This window comes from Amblyraja radiata, chromosome 4 (assembly GCF_010909765.2).
Source record: "Amblyraja radiata isolate CabotCenter1 chromosome 4, sAmbRad1.1.pri, whole genome shotgun sequence".
In the NCBI taxonomy this organism is placed as follows: Eukaryota; Metazoa; Chordata; class Chondrichthyes; order Rajiformes; family Rajidae; genus Amblyraja; species Amblyraja radiata.
In genome coordinates, this window is record NC_045959.1 from 28,712,274 (window position 1) to 28,731,084 (window position 18,811).

The following is an 18,811-nucleotide window of genomic DNA, read 5'->3' on the forward strand; positions in this document are numbered from 1 at the left end:
GTTTTAGTTTTGTTTAGAGATACTGCGCGGATACAGGCCCATCGGCCCACCGAGTCCACACCGCCCAGTGATCCTAGTACATTAATACTATCCTACACACAATACGGACAATTTACACTTATACCATGCCAGTTAAACTACAAACTTGTACGTCTTTGGAGTGTGGGAGTAAACCGAAGATCTCGGAGAAAATCCACAAGGTCACGGGGATAATGTACATACTCCATATAGACAACAGCCATAGTCGGGATCGAACCTGGGTCCCTGGCACTGTAAGGCAGCAACCACCATGCCGAGGTTGTTCTCTCGATACCATGTTATTAGGCTCTTTCTATACACGGCTCTTTCTATCCTTCCTGTACACCATCTTGTCATTGATCGAGGTCCAGCCTATTACTGAGGTGCCATCTGCCAACGTGAAAATGGAGGTAGAGCATAACTGGCTACACAGAGCAGAATTTGTTCACCATCTTTCAGGTTTGGATGTAGTAAGACTGTAGCTAAGAGCTAATCTGTTGCTGATAGGATGAATGATCTATTGCATGCTGCTTCTGCACTAGATTATGTGCGACTGCTTCATCAGTTCAGCACCTGATCTTTAATGATGTCAGATCCTGCTTGTGCATTCTCATCAGCAGTTCTCATTGAACTTAGGTTGGCCCCCAGCTTGACAGGACCCCAGCAGAGGAATGAAATCAGCATTGAGTGCTCTGACCCAATTGATCCTACAGGTCAGATACCAGATCTGCTCTCCTATCACTTAATGATAATGAAACAACTTGCAGGTCAAAATACTCTATAGCCGAGAAGCTTAGAAGTGATGAACAGTGCAAAATGAAGCTGGAAAGGGTAAAGAAAAGATTCACAAAGATGTTAACAGGTTTGGAGGGCTTGATTTGTAAGGAGTGGATAGGCCGAGCCAGAAATATAGGTTGAGGACTGACTTTATAGAAGTACACAAAATCATATCGGGCATAGATGAGGTGAATGGTCACTGTCCTTTTCCTAGAGTAGTATACAACTAGTGAACATAGGTTTAAGGTGAGAGGGGAATGATTTATCAGGGACTGAGGGGTAATTTGTTTGACATAGTATATGGAACAAGTTGCCAGAGGAAGCTGTAGAGATGGGTCAATTATAACATTTAAAAGACATTTACACAGTTACACTGAAGGTAAACGTTTAGAGGGATATGGACCAAATGCATCATGCAGATAGGAATAGCTCAAATCGGTATTTTGGTCGGCATGGACACATTGGGCTGAAGAGCATGTGTCTATGCTGTATAACCCTATGACTGTGAATCTAAAGATAGAAAAGTAGGGCTCAAAATGGAAGAATTTGTTATTTTGTGCAAACTCAAATAGTCCAATAAACTACTGGAGGAACAGTGGAGGAAATGAGCAGATGATGCTTTGCATCGAGACCCTTCTTCAGACTGATGGTGTGGAGGGGGGGGGGGGGGGGGCAGATATGCTGGAAAAGAGAGGTGGAAGTCTGTAATAAAGTACAATATAGTTAAGTTGGCAAAAAGTCCATTAAATATAATGAAAATAAAAATGAGAGGGATGTAGAACTAGTTGCCAAACCTCAGTCACGTTAATCGAGGAACAGCGTGCAAACAATCAGAATGACCAATGAAAATGAACGTACTGGGAAACAATTATACGATTTGGGAGCAGTTAAATTGTTAAGATTCTCTTTGTGATTAGTGATGTAAAACCAACATTTATGTTAAAATGCACTAGTTTATTTAGTCAGTCACTTTACATTGAATAAGATGGATATAAAACGGTATCTTTCACTTGCTCAAATATGTATATAGAAACTGTAAAAAGTTAAAATTTGTTGCACAAATTTACAGCTTCTAAAAATACACAGAAAGTCAATGAACATTAACTAACATATAGTATGTTGGATCACATAACATTAAGAGTGTAACATTAATACAAGTACAATAATGTTGCTCTGTGCAATGTACGAAAGGAGGAGAACTATATTGGAGCACTGGGTGTGCTGAAATAACAAATGGAACTTTGGTAGCAGTTATACTTACTTCGCAAGTACAAGCAGCACTGCTTTACTAGGACACTGTAATTTCAACACTGTAGCGGTGTTGCTGGACAGGATCAGTATTTCTTCCAGATGATTAAAGTAAATGTAGTGAAATGGTTGGTCCCAGAATCTCTTTGAACATAGGAAACATCGAGTACTACTTACAGGAAACTCCCACAATCCAAGCCACTTTTAAACAAGCCCCATGTTGGCCCAAGTTATGAGCTAGTGATATTACACAGTTGTTTTTGAGAAGCTATATGTGCATCTGTTTCGGCTCTGATGGCACTTGCTGGAGTTGCAACAGGAGAAGCTGTGGGTAAGGTCCAGCTATTGATCAGATCCTATCTGTCTTCAGCAATTACATTTTCATCTTCGGCATTCTGAGGAAGATCTTGAAAAACATAAATGTTAGATAATATTACATATACAAATAAGTCAATTTTCAAGAGTCTGGCATTTAATTACTTCTGTTTTAGTTCTGCCAAGTGATTTTGTGTGTGGACACTGTCACGTTAAAAGGAGCAAAACACAAACAGCTGGATCAAGCAGCGGGTCAAGCAACAACTGTTTGGGAAAAGGAACTATTTTGACTTATTGTACTGTCATGATGCAGGGTGATGCCTTGAAGTGTTGGCAATTCCTTTCCCCCTAAGATACTACTTGACCCACTGTGTTCGTCTGCAATTTTGTTTTTTTGCTTCAGATTCTAGCATTCGCAGTCTCTTGTGTCTCCATCATTAAAAGAGAGTTTGAACTGAAAGTGGCAGACACCAGTTTTAGATTTTGCAATCGTTCTGTGGTGCAGCAGGCTTGCCTTTTCAGAGCATTTGAAGGAGTTTCCTTTTGGGTCTTTAACATGCTATACAATTAATGAGAACATAGAGAGCATGGTACATGCAAGAGAACTGCTGAGTCAGGAGTGTTGGAGACAACGGAGACTTGCATTCAGTTATGAGCCGTGGAAGATTCCTGCACATTAATCGATTTGTAATAGGCCACAATTACACACCATTACACACCAGCTATCATAGGATCATGGCAGAGTGAGATCTTGGTCCAGAGGCAAGGAGGTTCAAGATAATTGGAGATAAAGCTACACACATGGACGCACATGTTCCCTGACGAGACATACCTGTGGTCACTGACACACAATCACACCACAGGGATCAGTGCAGTGTCCTACTTATTACAATTTATGTACATGACTTGGATGGATCCATTGAATGTATGGTTACTAAATTAGCTTATGACACAAAACTGGCTGGAAAATAAGTTGAGAAATGAACTTAAGGAGGCCACAGAGGGATATAGTTAAAGTAACTGAGTGTGCAAAGATCTGGCAAATGGAATATAATGTGGAAAATAACATATATCATTATCTGAATGATGAGAAGTTGCACAGCTCTGAAAAATAAAGAAGTTGGGTGTTCAAGTGCAAGATCTGCAAAAAAAACATGTACTAAGTTCAGGAAGGAATTAGAAAAGGTAACAAAATATTATTATTTATTGATAGAGGAATTAAAGACAGAGGTAGGGAAGTTATGCTTCAGGTATACAGGATACTGTGAGAACACATATGGAGTGCTGTATATAGTTTTGGCCTCCTTATTTAAGGAAAGATATGAACACATCGGACATTGTTCAGAGAGCGTTTACTCGACTAATATTAGGAATGGATGGGATGTTTAATGGTAAAAGGATGGACTTGTATCTACTGATTTAATGATTAAAACATGAAAGATCTTGAAGGGTTTTGACAGGGTGGGCATGAAATGATGATGGCTTTTGTGTGAGAATTTAGAACCTGGGTTACTGTTTAAAAATAAGGGGTTAGCTCTCTTTTGAGACAGAGAGGCATTTATTTTCTTGCAGAGATTTCTCTCATCCTCAGAGCATTTTTGAAATATCTTTGAATATTTTTTAAAGTATATATTTGATGAGCACGGATAAAGGTGAATGGGGTAGACAGGATTGTGAAGCTGAAGTTATAATCAAGTCAGCCATTATATTTTAGAGGAGCAAATGCGAGAGGCTAAGTGTCCTCGTCCTGCTCTTAATTTGAATATACTATTTTCCTTAGTCCCATTCCCTCGCATTCCCTCCCCTCTCCAAATATTCAGTTACCGAGTCTGGTCCCCCAGAAATATTATGAAAACTCTTGCTTCCTCTGTAGAACAGCAGCAGATCCCGATGAGATACAGGGCAAGATTCTGAGGAACAACCTTTTCTGTACATTTGCTTGGCTGTCCAGGATATGGACGAAGATATATATTGGAAGCAAATAACATTAGCTGGAAATACAATCAGTTTATCGGTAAGGGCAGTTAAGAAGGGAACATCCCTTTTACATGCTGTAAATCTAAACAGTTCAAGTAAAGGGAATGGAGAAAGTAAAGGTGACCTCTAGTTTCTGAGGGAACCTATTCTCTCTCAGTTACCCTTTCCCCCCTAATATATTATATTGTATTTATGTTGTATGTATGGTCTTCACCAAAGCATTTGACAAGGTTCCACATGGTAGGCTACTCTGAACAATGATTTGCATGAGAACATATACAGCAAGATTAGCAAGTTTGTAGATGATACAAAAATGGGTAGTATTGCAGATAGTGAAGATGGATGTCAAAAATTGCAACAGGATCTTGATCGGTTGGCCAGGTGGGCTGGTGGGCTTTTTCACACAAAGGGTGATGGGTGTATGGAACGAGCTGCCAGAGGTGATAGTTGAGGCAGAGACTATTGCAACAATTAAGAAACAATTAGACAGGTACATGGATAGGACACGTTTGGAGTGATATGGGCCAAATGCAGGCAGGTGGGACTAGTGTAGATGGGACATGTTGGTTGGTGTAGGAAAATTGGGCCGAAGGGCCCATTTCCACGCTGTATGACTCTTCGACTCTATTATAAAATCTCTTTGTATTCTTGTTAATCTTATCTACCAGAGCTACTGTGCCCTTTTTTTGCCTTTCTTTCTTTCTTTCTTAAGTATGCTCCTCAATACCTCCTTCTATTTCCTGACCAGCAATCCAATTTCTCTCATCATCCAGGGTTCCTTATTCTTATCTGTTTGCCCTTCACTCTAGCAGGAACATACATACCTTGAACTCTCACTATCACGTTTAAAAGCATACCACTATCCAGACGTCCCTTTGCCTACAGATAACCTACTCTTATCAACTTTTGAAAGTTACTCCCTCATACCATCAAAGTTGGCTTTGCCCCAACTTAGAACTTTAACTTTAGGACCATCCTGACCTTGTCCATAATTATTTTAAAGCTAATAGAATTGTGGTAGCTGGTCCCCAAGGGCTCACCCACTGACACTTCAGTCACTTTCCCTGCCTAATTCCCACAGAGTAGGTCAAGCTTTGCCCTCTCCCTTGTATGGTCCTGTATCTATTGCTGAAGGAAACCTTGATGAATACACTTGACAAATTCCTCTCCATCTAAGCCCTTGACACTATGATAGTCCCAGACTATATTGGGAAAGCTAAAATCCCATTCTATGATAACCCTATTAGTCTTGCAGCTGTCTGCAATCTCCTACCATGTTTGTTCCTCTAATTCATACTTGGGGCCTATAGTACAATCCCAACAATGTGATTATCCTCTGTTTATTCATCAGCTCCACCCGTTGTGCTTCTCTGAATGATGCTTCAGTAATGTCATCTCAGACTACCGCCGAGATGTTCTCCTTATCAGTAAAACAACTCTCCCCTCCTCTTTTATTCCCATCTCAATCTTCCACATACCATGGAGCATTAAGATCCCTAAAATCACTGTCCCTTCCTTAACCAGGTTTCTGTCATGGCTATAACAGTCACACATACATATCCATGTCCTGAGTTCATTTGCCTTACCATCAGGCCTCTTGCATTGAAATAAATGCAATTTAATCCAATCATCTTTCCTTTACTTCTGCCTATTCGGTCTACTGAATTTATTGCCCTTGACATTTGTGAGACCTACCTGTCTCAATACTGCATTGGATCCATGTTCCCCTGCAAACCTGCCTGCCAGGAAATTGGTCCCCCTCCACTTCAGGTACATTCCAATCCTCTTGGACATGGATATGTGTGTGTTAGATAGTGCTCTAGGGAGTTAGATAGAGCTCTAGGTGCTAGTAGAGTCAAGGGATATGGGGAGAAGGCAGGCACGGGTTATTGATAGGGGATGAAGAAAACATTTTTCATACAGAGAGTGGTGAATCTCTGGAATTCTCTGCCACAGAAAGTAGTTGAGGCCAGTTCATTGGCTATATTTAAGAGGGAGTTAGATTGGCCCTTGTGGCTAAAGGGATCAGGGGGTATGGAGAGAAGGCAGGTACAGGATACTGAGTTGGATGATCAGCCATGATCATATTGAATGGCGGTGCAGGCTCGAAGGGCCGAATGGCCTACTCCTGCACCTATTTTCTAAGTTTCTATGATCACAATGAATGGCGGTGCTGGCTCGAAGGGCCGAATGGCCTCCTCCTGCACCTATTTTCTATGTTTCTATGAATAGGTCACCTCTGCCTCAGAAGAGAACCCAATGGTCCAAATTTCGGAATTGATTCTCCCTGTGCCAACTCTACAGCCACACATTCACCTGTCCTATCTTCTTATTCCTATTGTCATGACAACATGGCACTAGGAGTAATCTAGAGATGACTTCTCTAGATGTTCTGCTTTTTTAACCTTTTGCTTAACCAACTATATTGGTTCCTTGCATATTGGCACAAATGACTTCTGGCTGCTCACCCACACCCTTGTGAATGTTCTGCAGCTACATCAAGACATCCTCCACTCTGCCACCAGGGAGGTATCACACCTGGAGTCCTGTTTGCTGCCACATGATCTCCTGTCGGTCCACAAAAACAATGGAGTCTCCTGTCATTATAGCCCTGTCTGCGCCCCAGAGCCTGGTGCCACAGACCTGACTACTGCTACTGCTGCTCTCCTCTAGTTATAGATGTTCTGACTATGGGAAATAGACTGTGGTTATCTCCCCTACCTATGCATTTATTATTTTATATACCTCTGCCATGTCACCTCTCAGCCTCCTTTGCACCAACAAAAACAAACCCAGCTTGTTCAATCTCCCATGAATGATACTCAAGCCCTCCAATCCAAGAAATATTCTTGTGAATCTTTCCTGCACCTTCTCTCGCTTAATCACATCCTTCCTACAGTGTGGTTACTAGAACTGCACACAATTATTACCTCAGTCCTTGTAAAAATGTGCACTATTTACTGGTGGATGAATGATCATCACCAGTCTTAACCTGCCTACAGCTTGGCAATAATCCTTTCCATCCTGAGATTTATCTTCTTTCTAAACTTCCTTTTCCAAAAATAATAGGTAGAGAACAAGTCAATCCCTATTCATCTCAATGAACATTATTCCAGATCAGTAATTTAAAAATCTAAATGACACAGCTTACATCAGCAAGTCAGGTCCTCCTGCTCTGCTTTTGTTCACGGTTGCCATCGTTTTGGAATTTTGTTTCATCTTCTGTTTCTTCTATTGGCTGACCTTTCAGAATGACCCGTCAGTATGAAAGGTCAGCCAACTCCCAAACTTTTCAGATGTAATTAAACAGCCCAAGCAGTCCAGGATCCATGTGCAGCAGCTTCACCCTCTACATCACCCCATCGCTCACCCTCTACATCACCCCATCGCTCCCCCTCTACATCACCCCATCCCTCACCCTCTACATCACCCCATCCCGCACCTTCAACATCACCCAAACCTCCCACTCACACATCGGTCCACCTTCTCACATCACCCCAACCCTCCCAATATACAGTGGCCTCACCTTCCCCCTCCCACTGTGGCCCATCTTCACCCCTGTCTCCTTGGCTCTCAAAAGAGGGTGGTCAGTTTGGGTCTGTATTCCTCTGCCGTTGGAGTAATGAGGCTTTAAATTTCTCAAACATACAAGAGGACGAATGCCGAACAAAAGGACTTAACTACATTATAACGGGTTGTATGTTTAAAACTGAGGATAAGTGACGTTTTGGGTCAGGACCCTTCTTCCGACTGATTGTGTGTGTGTGTGTGTGTGTGTGTGCATGTGGGTGGGGGGAGGGAGAGGGAGGGAGGAACCAAAAGAGAGGAGGGACAGGAAAAAGGCTGGGAAGTATGTGGATGTAGGTGAAGAGTGCTTTTGATAGGCAGATGGTTGAACATAGGACAGAGAAGAAAAGACAGAAGATGTGAGATCAACAGTTTGACGAGTTGTCAATTGTGAACATAAAGGAAGGAAAAGGAAGGATGCGAGTCCAGGCAGAGCACAGGGGAGAGGAGGGAAAAGAGAGAGGGGGAAGAAGGGGGAGGGGGGCTTTGTAGTTATTCAAGTTGGAGAATTCAATGCTCATGCTATTGGGTTGTTGTAAGCGACCCAAGCAGAATATGAGGTGCGGTTCCTCCTGTTTATATGTGGCCTCACTCAAACACCTCCTCCTCTAGTGCTTTCCCCTGCAACCGTAGATGATGTAGCACCTGTCCTTATACTTCTTTCCTCACCTCCAACCAAGAATCATAACAGTCTATCCAGGCAAGGCAGAGGTTCACATGCACCTCCTCTAAATTCATTTTCTACATCCGGTGTTTCTGATTAACCTCCTGTATATTGGCGAGACCAAGCATAGACTCGGCAACCGTTTCACACAACACGTGCTCAGTCTGCCAAGGCCTACTGGAACGCCAGGTTGCTAACCATTTTAACTCTTTTTTTTCCCACTCACATACAACCTTTCTGTCCTGGGCCTCCTCCACTACTGGAGTGAGCCACATGAAAACTGGAGGAACAGCGCCTCATATTCCATTTGGGTGGCTAGCAACCCAATGGTATGAACATTGAATTGTCCAATTTTAGGTAACTTACCAAACCCTCTCCCTTCTTCCCCTCTCTTAACCCCCCCCCCCCCCCCATCCCACCTCCCCTGTGCCCCCCCCTGGACCTGCACCCATTTCTCCACCTACATTCATAAATTCATAATACATTATTTCCTCTGGCTTCACTATTCGCACCTCTTCTATCATTATTTTACACCTTTAGTCTTCTAATTTCTAGCCTTTGTCCAACGATCTATCTATCCATAATACCCCCACCTCTATCCACCCATCACTTCCCGGGGAGGGACACACCTCTCTTCCAGATTTCTTCCCTCCCCCCACCACAATCAGTCTGAAGAAGGGTCCCAACTGAAATGTCACCTCAGAGACTATGTTCCCCAGAGCCTGAAATGCTGAGTTATTCCAGCACTTTGTGTCTTTTTTAACTGGACACAGAACTGGCTTCATGGAATGAAGCAGAAAGTGGTGGTGGAAAGTTGATTTCCTCAGGATTGGTTGTGGACATATTACTGTTTGTCATCTATATCAAAAAATTTGGATGAGAATAGTTGCAAATGATATTAAAAGAACTGGTATTGTAGACAGTGATCGTCATATTCAGATGTGAGGTGATGGAGGAACAGCACCTCATATTACGCTTGGGTTGCTTACAACAATGGATTCTCCAACTTTAGATGATGACACCTCCCCCTTTCCCTCCCCCTAGGCCTTTCTTTACCTCCCTCTCTCCCCTATGTCCCAACTCAACTCACATCTATTTCTCCCCTTCCCTTTCCATCTACTTTCTTTCCTCTAGCTTCACAATTCACATTTCTTCAATCCTTTTGCCTCACACCTTTTGACTTTTCAACTCTGGCTTTTGTCCAATCATCTGCCTTTCAAACCCCCCCCTTCACCATCCGCCCCTCACCTGTATCCACCTATTATTTGCCAGGATTTCTCCTGGCCCTCTGCCAGCTTTCTTCTCTCTCCCCGCCACCCCCCACAAATCCCCAACACCAGTTTAACGAAGGCTTCCGATCCAAAATGTTACCTATCCATGCTCTAGAGATGCTGCCTGCCTCACTAAGTTGCTCCAGCACTCAGTGTCTATATTTAAAGTGGATACAAGTAAATATTTGATAGATGGAGAAATGAAGGGGTCTGGAGAAATGGCACAGCAGAGGGGTGGAACCCTGTGGAGGCCAACAATGATCATATTGAATGGTAGGACCTGCTTGAGGGTTTAAGTGGCCTACTTGCTCCCATTTCCTTGTGTTCTCGGTTAACCCCTGCACTCTGACAGCGGCTGACCATCCTCCCTCCCTCTAACCAAGCTCTGAATACTGAGTAGATGGAAATGACCTGCTCAGTGGTGTTTAGGAAAATCCATTGTTGATTTTCCTTGGTAAATTCAACAAGATTAGAAAGCTAATTGTCCACAACAAATTATTTGTGTATTGCCTTTGGCCTTGGCCGTCTGCTTGAGACATTCAGGACATTTGTATAGTGAGTCTGGTGACCCTCTTACAGAGTTTGGCACACTTCCTGTGTAGCAGGTTAATCTCATGCCCAGCTAACTGCCACGCTATGCTCATCTGTGGAATTTGTGTACTTTGTGTACTAGTCATGTCTCTACTATTTATTTCATTCCCCTTACATGTTTTTCCTCTACATGCTCAATTTTTGTAAGGTGTCCTTGAGACTCTTGAAAGGCGCCCATAAATAAAATGTATTATTATTTATTATTATCTGCTATTGTTGGAATGAGCTTGATGCTAAGACTAGGTCCCTGTTGTGACTAGATCATTGTTTTCCTTTACAATGAGTTGCTGAACCAAGTACTCAATCCGGAGTACAATTCTCCTGCTACAGAATTTAACCCCCCAACTTAAACTGTGTGATAAGTGTGAATATAACTGGTCCACCACTTCTCCCAAGCAGCACAAGTGACTCGTTGACTAAGACTCGAAAGAGCAATTCACAATATTGCCACTGATTCAATGAAAAACATAGTCACAGGGAACTTAAGATTTTGGTTTATAAAAAAAGACATAGTGCTGGAGTAGCTCAGTGGGCCAGGCAGCATCTCACGAAAACATGGATCGATAAGGTTCATACGGTTAGGTTGTAAACTACCCAAGTGGAATATGAGGTGCAGTTCCTCCAGTTTGCATATGGCCTCACTCAGGCAATGGAGAGGATGCAGAACAGAAAGGTCAGTATGGGAATTGGAAACTGATTGGAACCATTGGAAATGGTTAACAATTTGGAGATCCAGCAGTCCTTGGCAGACCGAGCACAAGTGTTCGGTGATAGGGTCACCTAGTCTTCTACACTTGGTCTATTTAAAAGGTTCATCCCTTCCAAAGATGTTAGATCTTAGAGTCTGACAGTCAAAGGAAAGGGAAATATAGGCATATCTTCCATTCATTTGTCGTTAGTACCGTCTATATCTCTTGTTCCTTTTTCCCCTGACTCAGTCTGAAGAAGGGTCTCAAGCTGAAATGTCACCTATTCCGCTCTATGATCGTGACACACACACACACACAAAACACACACACGATGGCTTGAGTGGGTGCAGGATTTTCTGGAGCTCCTTCCTAATGGCAATATTTTGTATGTTCAAAGTTAATAAGGAAGATTAGGCAGGAATATCAAAACGATCACCTGCAGCTGAGAAAAAAAGATGATTTGTGTGGTATTTGGTAAGATAATAGCAATATGAAGACGCCATGACCGAAACAAAGATACTAGAGCGGAGACAGAAGCCGGTTACGGAAATGGCGCTAAAGATTACCATGACCTACTACGGCTTTTTCGTCGAGTGGACTATCTTGCTCCGCTCCAAGATCTTTGATCGCTTCCTACCCAAACCACTGCAGCACCAGCACATTCCTAATCTACACCCTGAAAAAACGTTTCCTGAACAAATTCTGGCCAGCTAGGTTTCCTGAGCTGTCTGTGCCGAGATGTGAAACATTGAACACCAGCTGCTGATAAACCTGCCCTATTCTCCATGTTACAATGTATAAAGTCGAGTCCACATTAATTGGCCATGTGCAGCCCATTGCCAATTCGTACTGCAACCATCCGTCTGTCTATCAGCATTGTGAATCTTTCCACAATTGATGCTAATCCAGTGCAGCCAACACAACTCAATAATTTAATGAGTTCACTCACATGGTGGACATGACTTAGGTAAGGCCAGCATTGGTTCCATTGACCATTTCAGAGAGCACTCCATAACACTGGTCCCACGTAGACCAGACAATGTATGATTACATTTCCTAAGACATCACTGAAGCAACAAATCAGGCAGTAAGCATTCTGGACATTGTCCAACATTGTTGAACCAGACCAATCATGTTGCATTGTGCCAGGCAGATTTATATAGATGAGTTCTACATCCAAGGCACCTGGTTTCAGCAGAGTGCATTACAATTAAGTTTAAAAAAAATTCATTTGCCTTAATTGTTCTACGTAACCTTAAGCACATATCTGAAAGTAACACTTGGCTCGTTTAGCATGCTGTGGTGGATCCTATACTTTATGATGGGCTGGATAAATGGAATTAGATAGACAGCAATCGATTGGTGGATGGAGCACAGTGAATTAATGAATGCTGTTGATGCTGCAAGTTAAAGGAGTGAAGCAAGAGTACTTTGTCAATGTCAGAAGAAGCAACAACTGAATTACAGCCGGTAGCCACCGCCAGCTTTGCATTATAGTAAATACAATAAGGGTGATTGGGTTAGCTTCAAGAATTCCTAGAGCTTATGTTGAGCAGCGTGGTAAGAAAGATGAGTAATAATATGGACGTTTGTGCTGAAGGTTACGTTTTCTGTACACTGGATTGCATCTCGGCACTGTGGTTTGTAGGAATGAAATTATTAATGGGCAATGTGTTTGCAGAATAATCACAGAACTATAGAGCAATATGGCATGGAAACAGGCTCTCTGGCTCAACCAAGTTGATGACATCCAAGCTGGCTCGTCGAGCTACTCCCACTTGCCTTTATCCCTCCAAACCTTCCTTACAACCTGCAGTTGTACAGGGTTTTGCAGTTGTACAGGGTTTTGGTGAGACCACACTTGGAGTATTGCGTACAGTTTTGGTCTCCAAATCTGAGGAAAGACATTCTTGCCATAGAGAGGGCACAGAGAAGGTTCACCAGACTGATTCCTGGGATGTCAGGACTTTCATATGAAGAAAGACTGGATAGACTCGGCTTGTACTCGCTAGAATTTAGAAGATTGATGGGGGATCTTATAGAAACTTACAAAATTCTTAAGGGGTTGGACAGGCTAGATGCAGGAAGATTGTTCCCGATGTTGGGTAGGTCCAGAACAAGGGATCACAGTTTAAGGATAAGGGGGAATTCCTTTAGGACCGAGATGAGGAAAACATTTTTCACACAGAGAGTGGTGAATCTCTGGAATTCTCTGCCACAGAAGGTAGTTGAGGCCAGTTCATTGGCTATATTTAAGAGGGAGTTAGATGTGGGGAACTTGTGGCGAAAGGGATCAGGAGGTATGGAGAGAAGGCAGGTACAGGATACTGAGTTGAATGATCAGCCATGATCATATTGAATGGCGATGCAGGCTCGAAGGGCCGAATGGCCTACTCCTGCACCTATTTTCTATGTTTCTATGTTTATCCATGTACCTGTCCAAGTCTCTTTTAAGTGTCATAATTGTAACCCCCCCTCTTGCACTTCCTCTGGCAGCTTGTTCCACCCACTGGACTAAAAAAAGCCTCCCAGATCCATTTTAAATCTTTTCCCTCTCATGTTAAACCTATGACCCATATCCTGGGAAAACCTGTGGCTATTCACCTTATTGATGCCACTCGTGACTTTGTTATGCAAGCCCTTTGAATTTCTGTTTTTTTTTTAAATAAACAATCTTATTTAATTAATAACCACAAACCATAAAAGGATATGTAAAAAGGAAAAGATTAGTGAAGGCAAATGTAGGTCCCTTACAATCAGAGACAGGCGAGTTTATAATAGGAAACAAGGAAAACACACCAAATCTCCCAGAAATACTTGGGGACCGAGGATCTAGTGGGAGGAACTGAAGGGAATTCACATTAGTCAGGAAATGGTGTTAGGTAAACTGTTGGGACTGAAGGCAGATAAATCCCCAGGGCCTGATGGTCTGCACCCCAGAGTACTCAAGGAGGTGGCCCTAGAAATTGTGGATGCATTGTTGATCATTTTCCAATGTTCTCTCGACTCTGGATCAGTTCCTGTGGACTTGGAGGGTAGCCAATGTAACCCCACTTTTTAAGAAAGGAAGGAGAGAGAAAATAGTGAATGATAGACTGGTTAGCCTTACATCAATAGTGGGGAAGATGCTCGAGTCGACTGTTAAAGATGTTATAGTGGCGCATTTGGAAAGCAGTGACAGGATTGGTCAAAATCAGCAAGGATTTATGAAGGGGAAATCATGCTTGATTAATCTCCTGGAATTTTTTGAGGATATAACAAGTAGAATAGATAAGGGAGAGTGGGTGTGGTGTATCCTATGACAAGGTCCCACACAAGAGTAAGCATGCAAAATTAGAGCACATGGTATTGGGGGTAGGGGATTGACATGGATAGAGAACTGGTTGGAAGACAGGAAGCAAAGAGTAGGAATTAACGGGTCCTTTTCAGAATGGCAGGCAGTGCCACAAGGCTCGGTGCTGGGACCCCAGTTATTTACAATATATACTAACGATTTAGACGAGGGAATTAAATGTGGCATCTCCAAGTTTGCGGATGACACAAAGCTGTGTGGGAGTGTGAGCTGCGATGAGGATGCTATGAGGCTGCAGGGTGACTTGGATAGGTTGGGTGAGTGGGCAGATGCATGGCAGTTGCATTATAGTGTGAATCAATCTGAGGTTATCCACTTTGGTGGCAAGAACAGGAAGGCAGATTATCTGAATGGTGTCAGATTATGAAAAGGGAGGTACACAAGACCTGGGTGTGCTTGTACATCAGTCACTGAAAGTAAGCATGCAGGTACAGCAGGCAGTGAAGAAAGCTAAGGCTAACCAGTCTATCATTCACCATTTTCTCTCTCCTTCATTGCGAGAGGATTTGAGTTTAGGAGCAAGGAGGTCCGACTGCAGTTGTACAGGGCTCTGGTGAGACCACGCCTGGAGTATTGTGTGCAATTTTGTTCTCCTAATTTGAGGAAGGATATTATTGCTATTAAGGGAGTGCAGCGTAAGTTCACCAGGTTAATTCCTGGGATGGTGGGACTGACATATGATGAAAGAACGGGTCGACTGGGCTTGCATTCACTGGAATTTAGAAGGATGAGAGGATCTTATAGAAACATATAAAATTCTTAAAGGGTTGGACAAGTTAGATGCAGGAAAAATGTTCGATGTTGGGGGAGTCCAGAACTAGGGGTCACAGTTTAAGAATATGGGGAAGGCCATTTAGGTCTGGGATGAGGAAAAACATCTTCACCGAAAGAGTTGTGAATTTGTGGAATTCTCTGCTACAGAAGGCAGTGGAGGCCAATTCACTGGATATTTTCAAGAGAGTTAGATTTAGCTTTTATGGCTAAAGGAATCAAGGGATATGGGGAAAAAAGCAGGAACGGGGTACTTATTTTAAATGATCAGCCATGATCATATTGAATGGCGGTGCTGTCTCGAAGGCCGAATGGCCTACTCTTGCACCTATTTTTCTTATGTTTATGTTTCTAAATCTGGAACTGCCCCGAATTGTAAGTCTTAGGACATAGAACTGCAACTGCTGGTATATAAAAAAACCCGCAAAGTGCTGGGGTAACTCAGTGGGTTGAGCACCATCTCTGAAGGACATTGGTGGGCGGTTTTGATTGAGGGCCATTATTCAGACTGATTGGGGTGGGAATGACAAGCAAAGTGTAGCGGAGCAAAGTTTGGCAAGTGATTGGTGGATACAGGGGAAGGGATTTTTTTGATTGGCAGATGGCTGGACAAAAACCAGAGATGAAAAGACATAAAGTGTGAGATACGGTGATCTGGATAGAAGATGTGCAAGATGTGAAACCAGAGGAAGGAATATAGGTGGAAAGGGAAAGGGAGAAATGGGTGCACATCCAGGTGGGGCACAGGAAAGAGGTGGGGAAATGGTGTGATCATTGAATTCTCCAATTTTAGTTAAGTAACCCACATACAACATCCCCTCTTTTCCCCTCTATTCCCAGTGTGCCCCGTGTGTGGACATCGATTTTCCCCTTTCCTCCACTTCTTCAACCTATATTATTTCCTCTGACTTTACACATCTATAGAATGATCAGCTCAGACTCACTCAAACAAAGCTCCCAGTGCTCAGTCAGTCTTTGGCTGTGACACTGCCATGGGCAGCTAAGGTATCATCCCAGGGTTAAGCTTGCTCGGGTCTAAGGCTTTGCTGACCTTGAGCAGGGCATCATCAGGGAATCGACATTGGGCTCAAGCTACTAATGACAGAAAATAATTGAAATTTTTTATCTAGGGATCACCCACGATCACTAGTTAATGAATTGGCTTAAAAATGTTAAATGTGTAAATGTCTAACTGAAACATTAACTCGGTTTCCATTCAAAACGGCTGCCATATATTCTCAGCATTTTCTGCATTCATTTCAGATTTCCAATGCCCTTGTACAGTGTTGATGAGGCCAGAAGAGTCTGCGATTGTGGAGAGTTTCTCTCGTGTGCTTTAACAGAGGATTCTTAATGCTAAGAACAGGAGACACAGAACTCGCTATTTTTGCCTTTAAATCAAAGATGATTCCAGGAAAAAACACAAGGCTAGTCAACTGTTCACTAAATATCAAGGTGGGTGATTAGAAATTGGTGATAAGAGCAAATTATTCTAATGCTATTAGAATTACTGTTGCAGCAAGGCCAGCCTGACCAGAATTCAAAAGTACATGGGATCCTTGAGGGGAAATCAATCGGAATGATTCTGCAAGTTAGCATACCGAGATAATGAGAAGGAGGGAGAGAGCACAAGAGAATGGGCAAGAGAGAGCAGGAGGCAGAGAAGGGGGGGGGGGGAGAGAGGGGGGGGGGGGGGGGGGGGGGTAGAGGGGGGGGGGGGGAGGAGGGAGAGGGAAGCAGGAGAGAGGAAGGGAGAGAGCAGGAGAGGGGGAGGGGGAGAGAAGGAGACAGGGAAAGCAGGAGAGTGAAAGGATGGGAGTGGAAATAAGGGTAAGGTTCAGGTACTAGTGATCAGAACCAAAGCAAATTTATAAGTATTGTACACATGAATGGTAGAACCATTTGGACTGTAATTCCAGGCAAGACGATTGAAGTGATAGTCAATGTGGAGGGAACATCAGGAGTGTGACAGAACTGTATAAAATATTCTAGGGGGAAGAGTGCATAGACAATATCCATTCCTTTCCTCTCCTCAGCAAAATTTGCAAGCTCTTTCTTATTCTCTGCTCACTTTCACTCTCCTTCTCGATCGCCCTTTCCCTCTCCAATGCCCTTTCCATCTCCATCTCTCTTTCCCTCTCGTCTCTGTGGACACAGTTGGAGGTGAGGTGTTGCAGGCAATCTATCAGGAGTGTCTGTGCACGGCATAGCTTTAAGGGTCATCCACAGCGCACATGATTGTGAGAGAAATAGAAAAGCTGAAAAAAAACTATTTGACATATCCCTGGAACTAAAAAGGCCAAGATGAAGGAGAACAGTTTACGTAGTGAAGCACTGAAATGGAGGCGTGGAGGAGCACACATTATTTGGCAGTACTCAAGGAGTGCCACACTGCAGACGGTTCTGAGGTGCCTGACTGTCAGCAGGGAAAAACTGAAGGAGTGCCACTCTGTGACAGGGGAAACACTGTGGGAGGCACAGTCCTCAGGGTGGCACACTGTGGGAGGGGAAGTACTGAGGGAACATCACACGGTATGAGGTGATTGGGAAAATTGTTATTTAATATTTAAGAATATTTGTTTATTTTGTATTATGGTGGTGGGTTTATTTATATTTTGTAAATAGTTGATTAAAATCATTTTTGGAGAAAAAATAGTGGGAGGTGCAGTACTGAGGGATTGACACTGAGCGGGTCGTACTGAGGGCGCACCACCCTGTGGAAGCAGCACACTGTGGGATGGTAGTACTGAGTGAGTGCTGGACTGTGAATGAATGAATACTTTATTGTCACATGTGAGGAGTCACAGTGAAATTCATTGTTTTGCATACTCATGGTATTCGAAGAGTCACCACATAAAGGGCACCGACAAAGTTACAAACTACCCCATGACAGGTCATTCTTTGTTCCAGGGAGGGGCAGTACTGAGGGGGCATCACACTTGAGGGAGGAGAAGTACTGAGGGAGTGCTGGGCTGTTGGATGAAGTATTACTGAGGAAGCACCATACTGTAGGAGGGGCTGTACTGAGGGAGTGCTGAACTGTGGGGAGAGCAGCACTTGGGGCATGTAGCACGGTCATAAGTTCCATCCTTTAAACCAAGGGCTTGTCTGCCTGCCTGCCTTATATAGTGCTTTAGTTGTCACATATGCAACTGCACAATGAAATTCTTTTTTCATATATTACACAAGCAGACACAGCCATTTTTGGCGCATTATTAAAAGTCCCGCGTGTTTGATGTATTGGAGCAATTCCTGCAAACTGATGTCCTTCTCCTCTCCTTGCCCAGCCATTTTTGTGTCCCGGGGGCGGGAACTTGAAGCAAACTACCCAAACTTGAAGCATTACCCCGGTTTACCATCCTACCGGCTCCAGCTCCTCGTGTCCGACGTCTCCAGTTCCGTCCCGGTTACGCGATCCAACAAATCTTTGGGCGGGTTCCCGGTCCCACCGAGCCTCTGGGCAGGCCCCGACAAGCCTTCTTTTCCAGTAACAACACTGATTCATTTACATCTCGCCTGCTGGAGAGATGTAAAAGAATCAACGTCGTTATTGGAAAAAGATCTGCAATTC

At 43.3% G+C, this 18,811-nt stretch overlaps 1 protein-coding gene across 5 annotated transcripts in view; it reads right to left on the reverse strand.

Annotated features, from left to right (window-relative positions):
* Positions 1-1,728: 1,728 nt before the first annotated feature.
* Positions 1,729-18,811, reverse strand: part of bbs9 (Bardet-Biedl syndrome 9) — a 375,470-nt gene continuing 358,387 nt past the window's right edge. For all 5 annotated transcript variants that reach the window (XM_033019150.1, XM_033019148.1, XM_033019149.1 and 2 more), the window contains one exon: positions 1,729-2,449. In XM_033019150.1, coding sequence (XP_032875041.1) covers positions 2,400-2,449 — 50 coding nt within the window. In that variant the 3' untranslated portion in view covers positions 1,729-2,399. The remainder of the gene's footprint in view (positions 2,450-18,811) is intronic.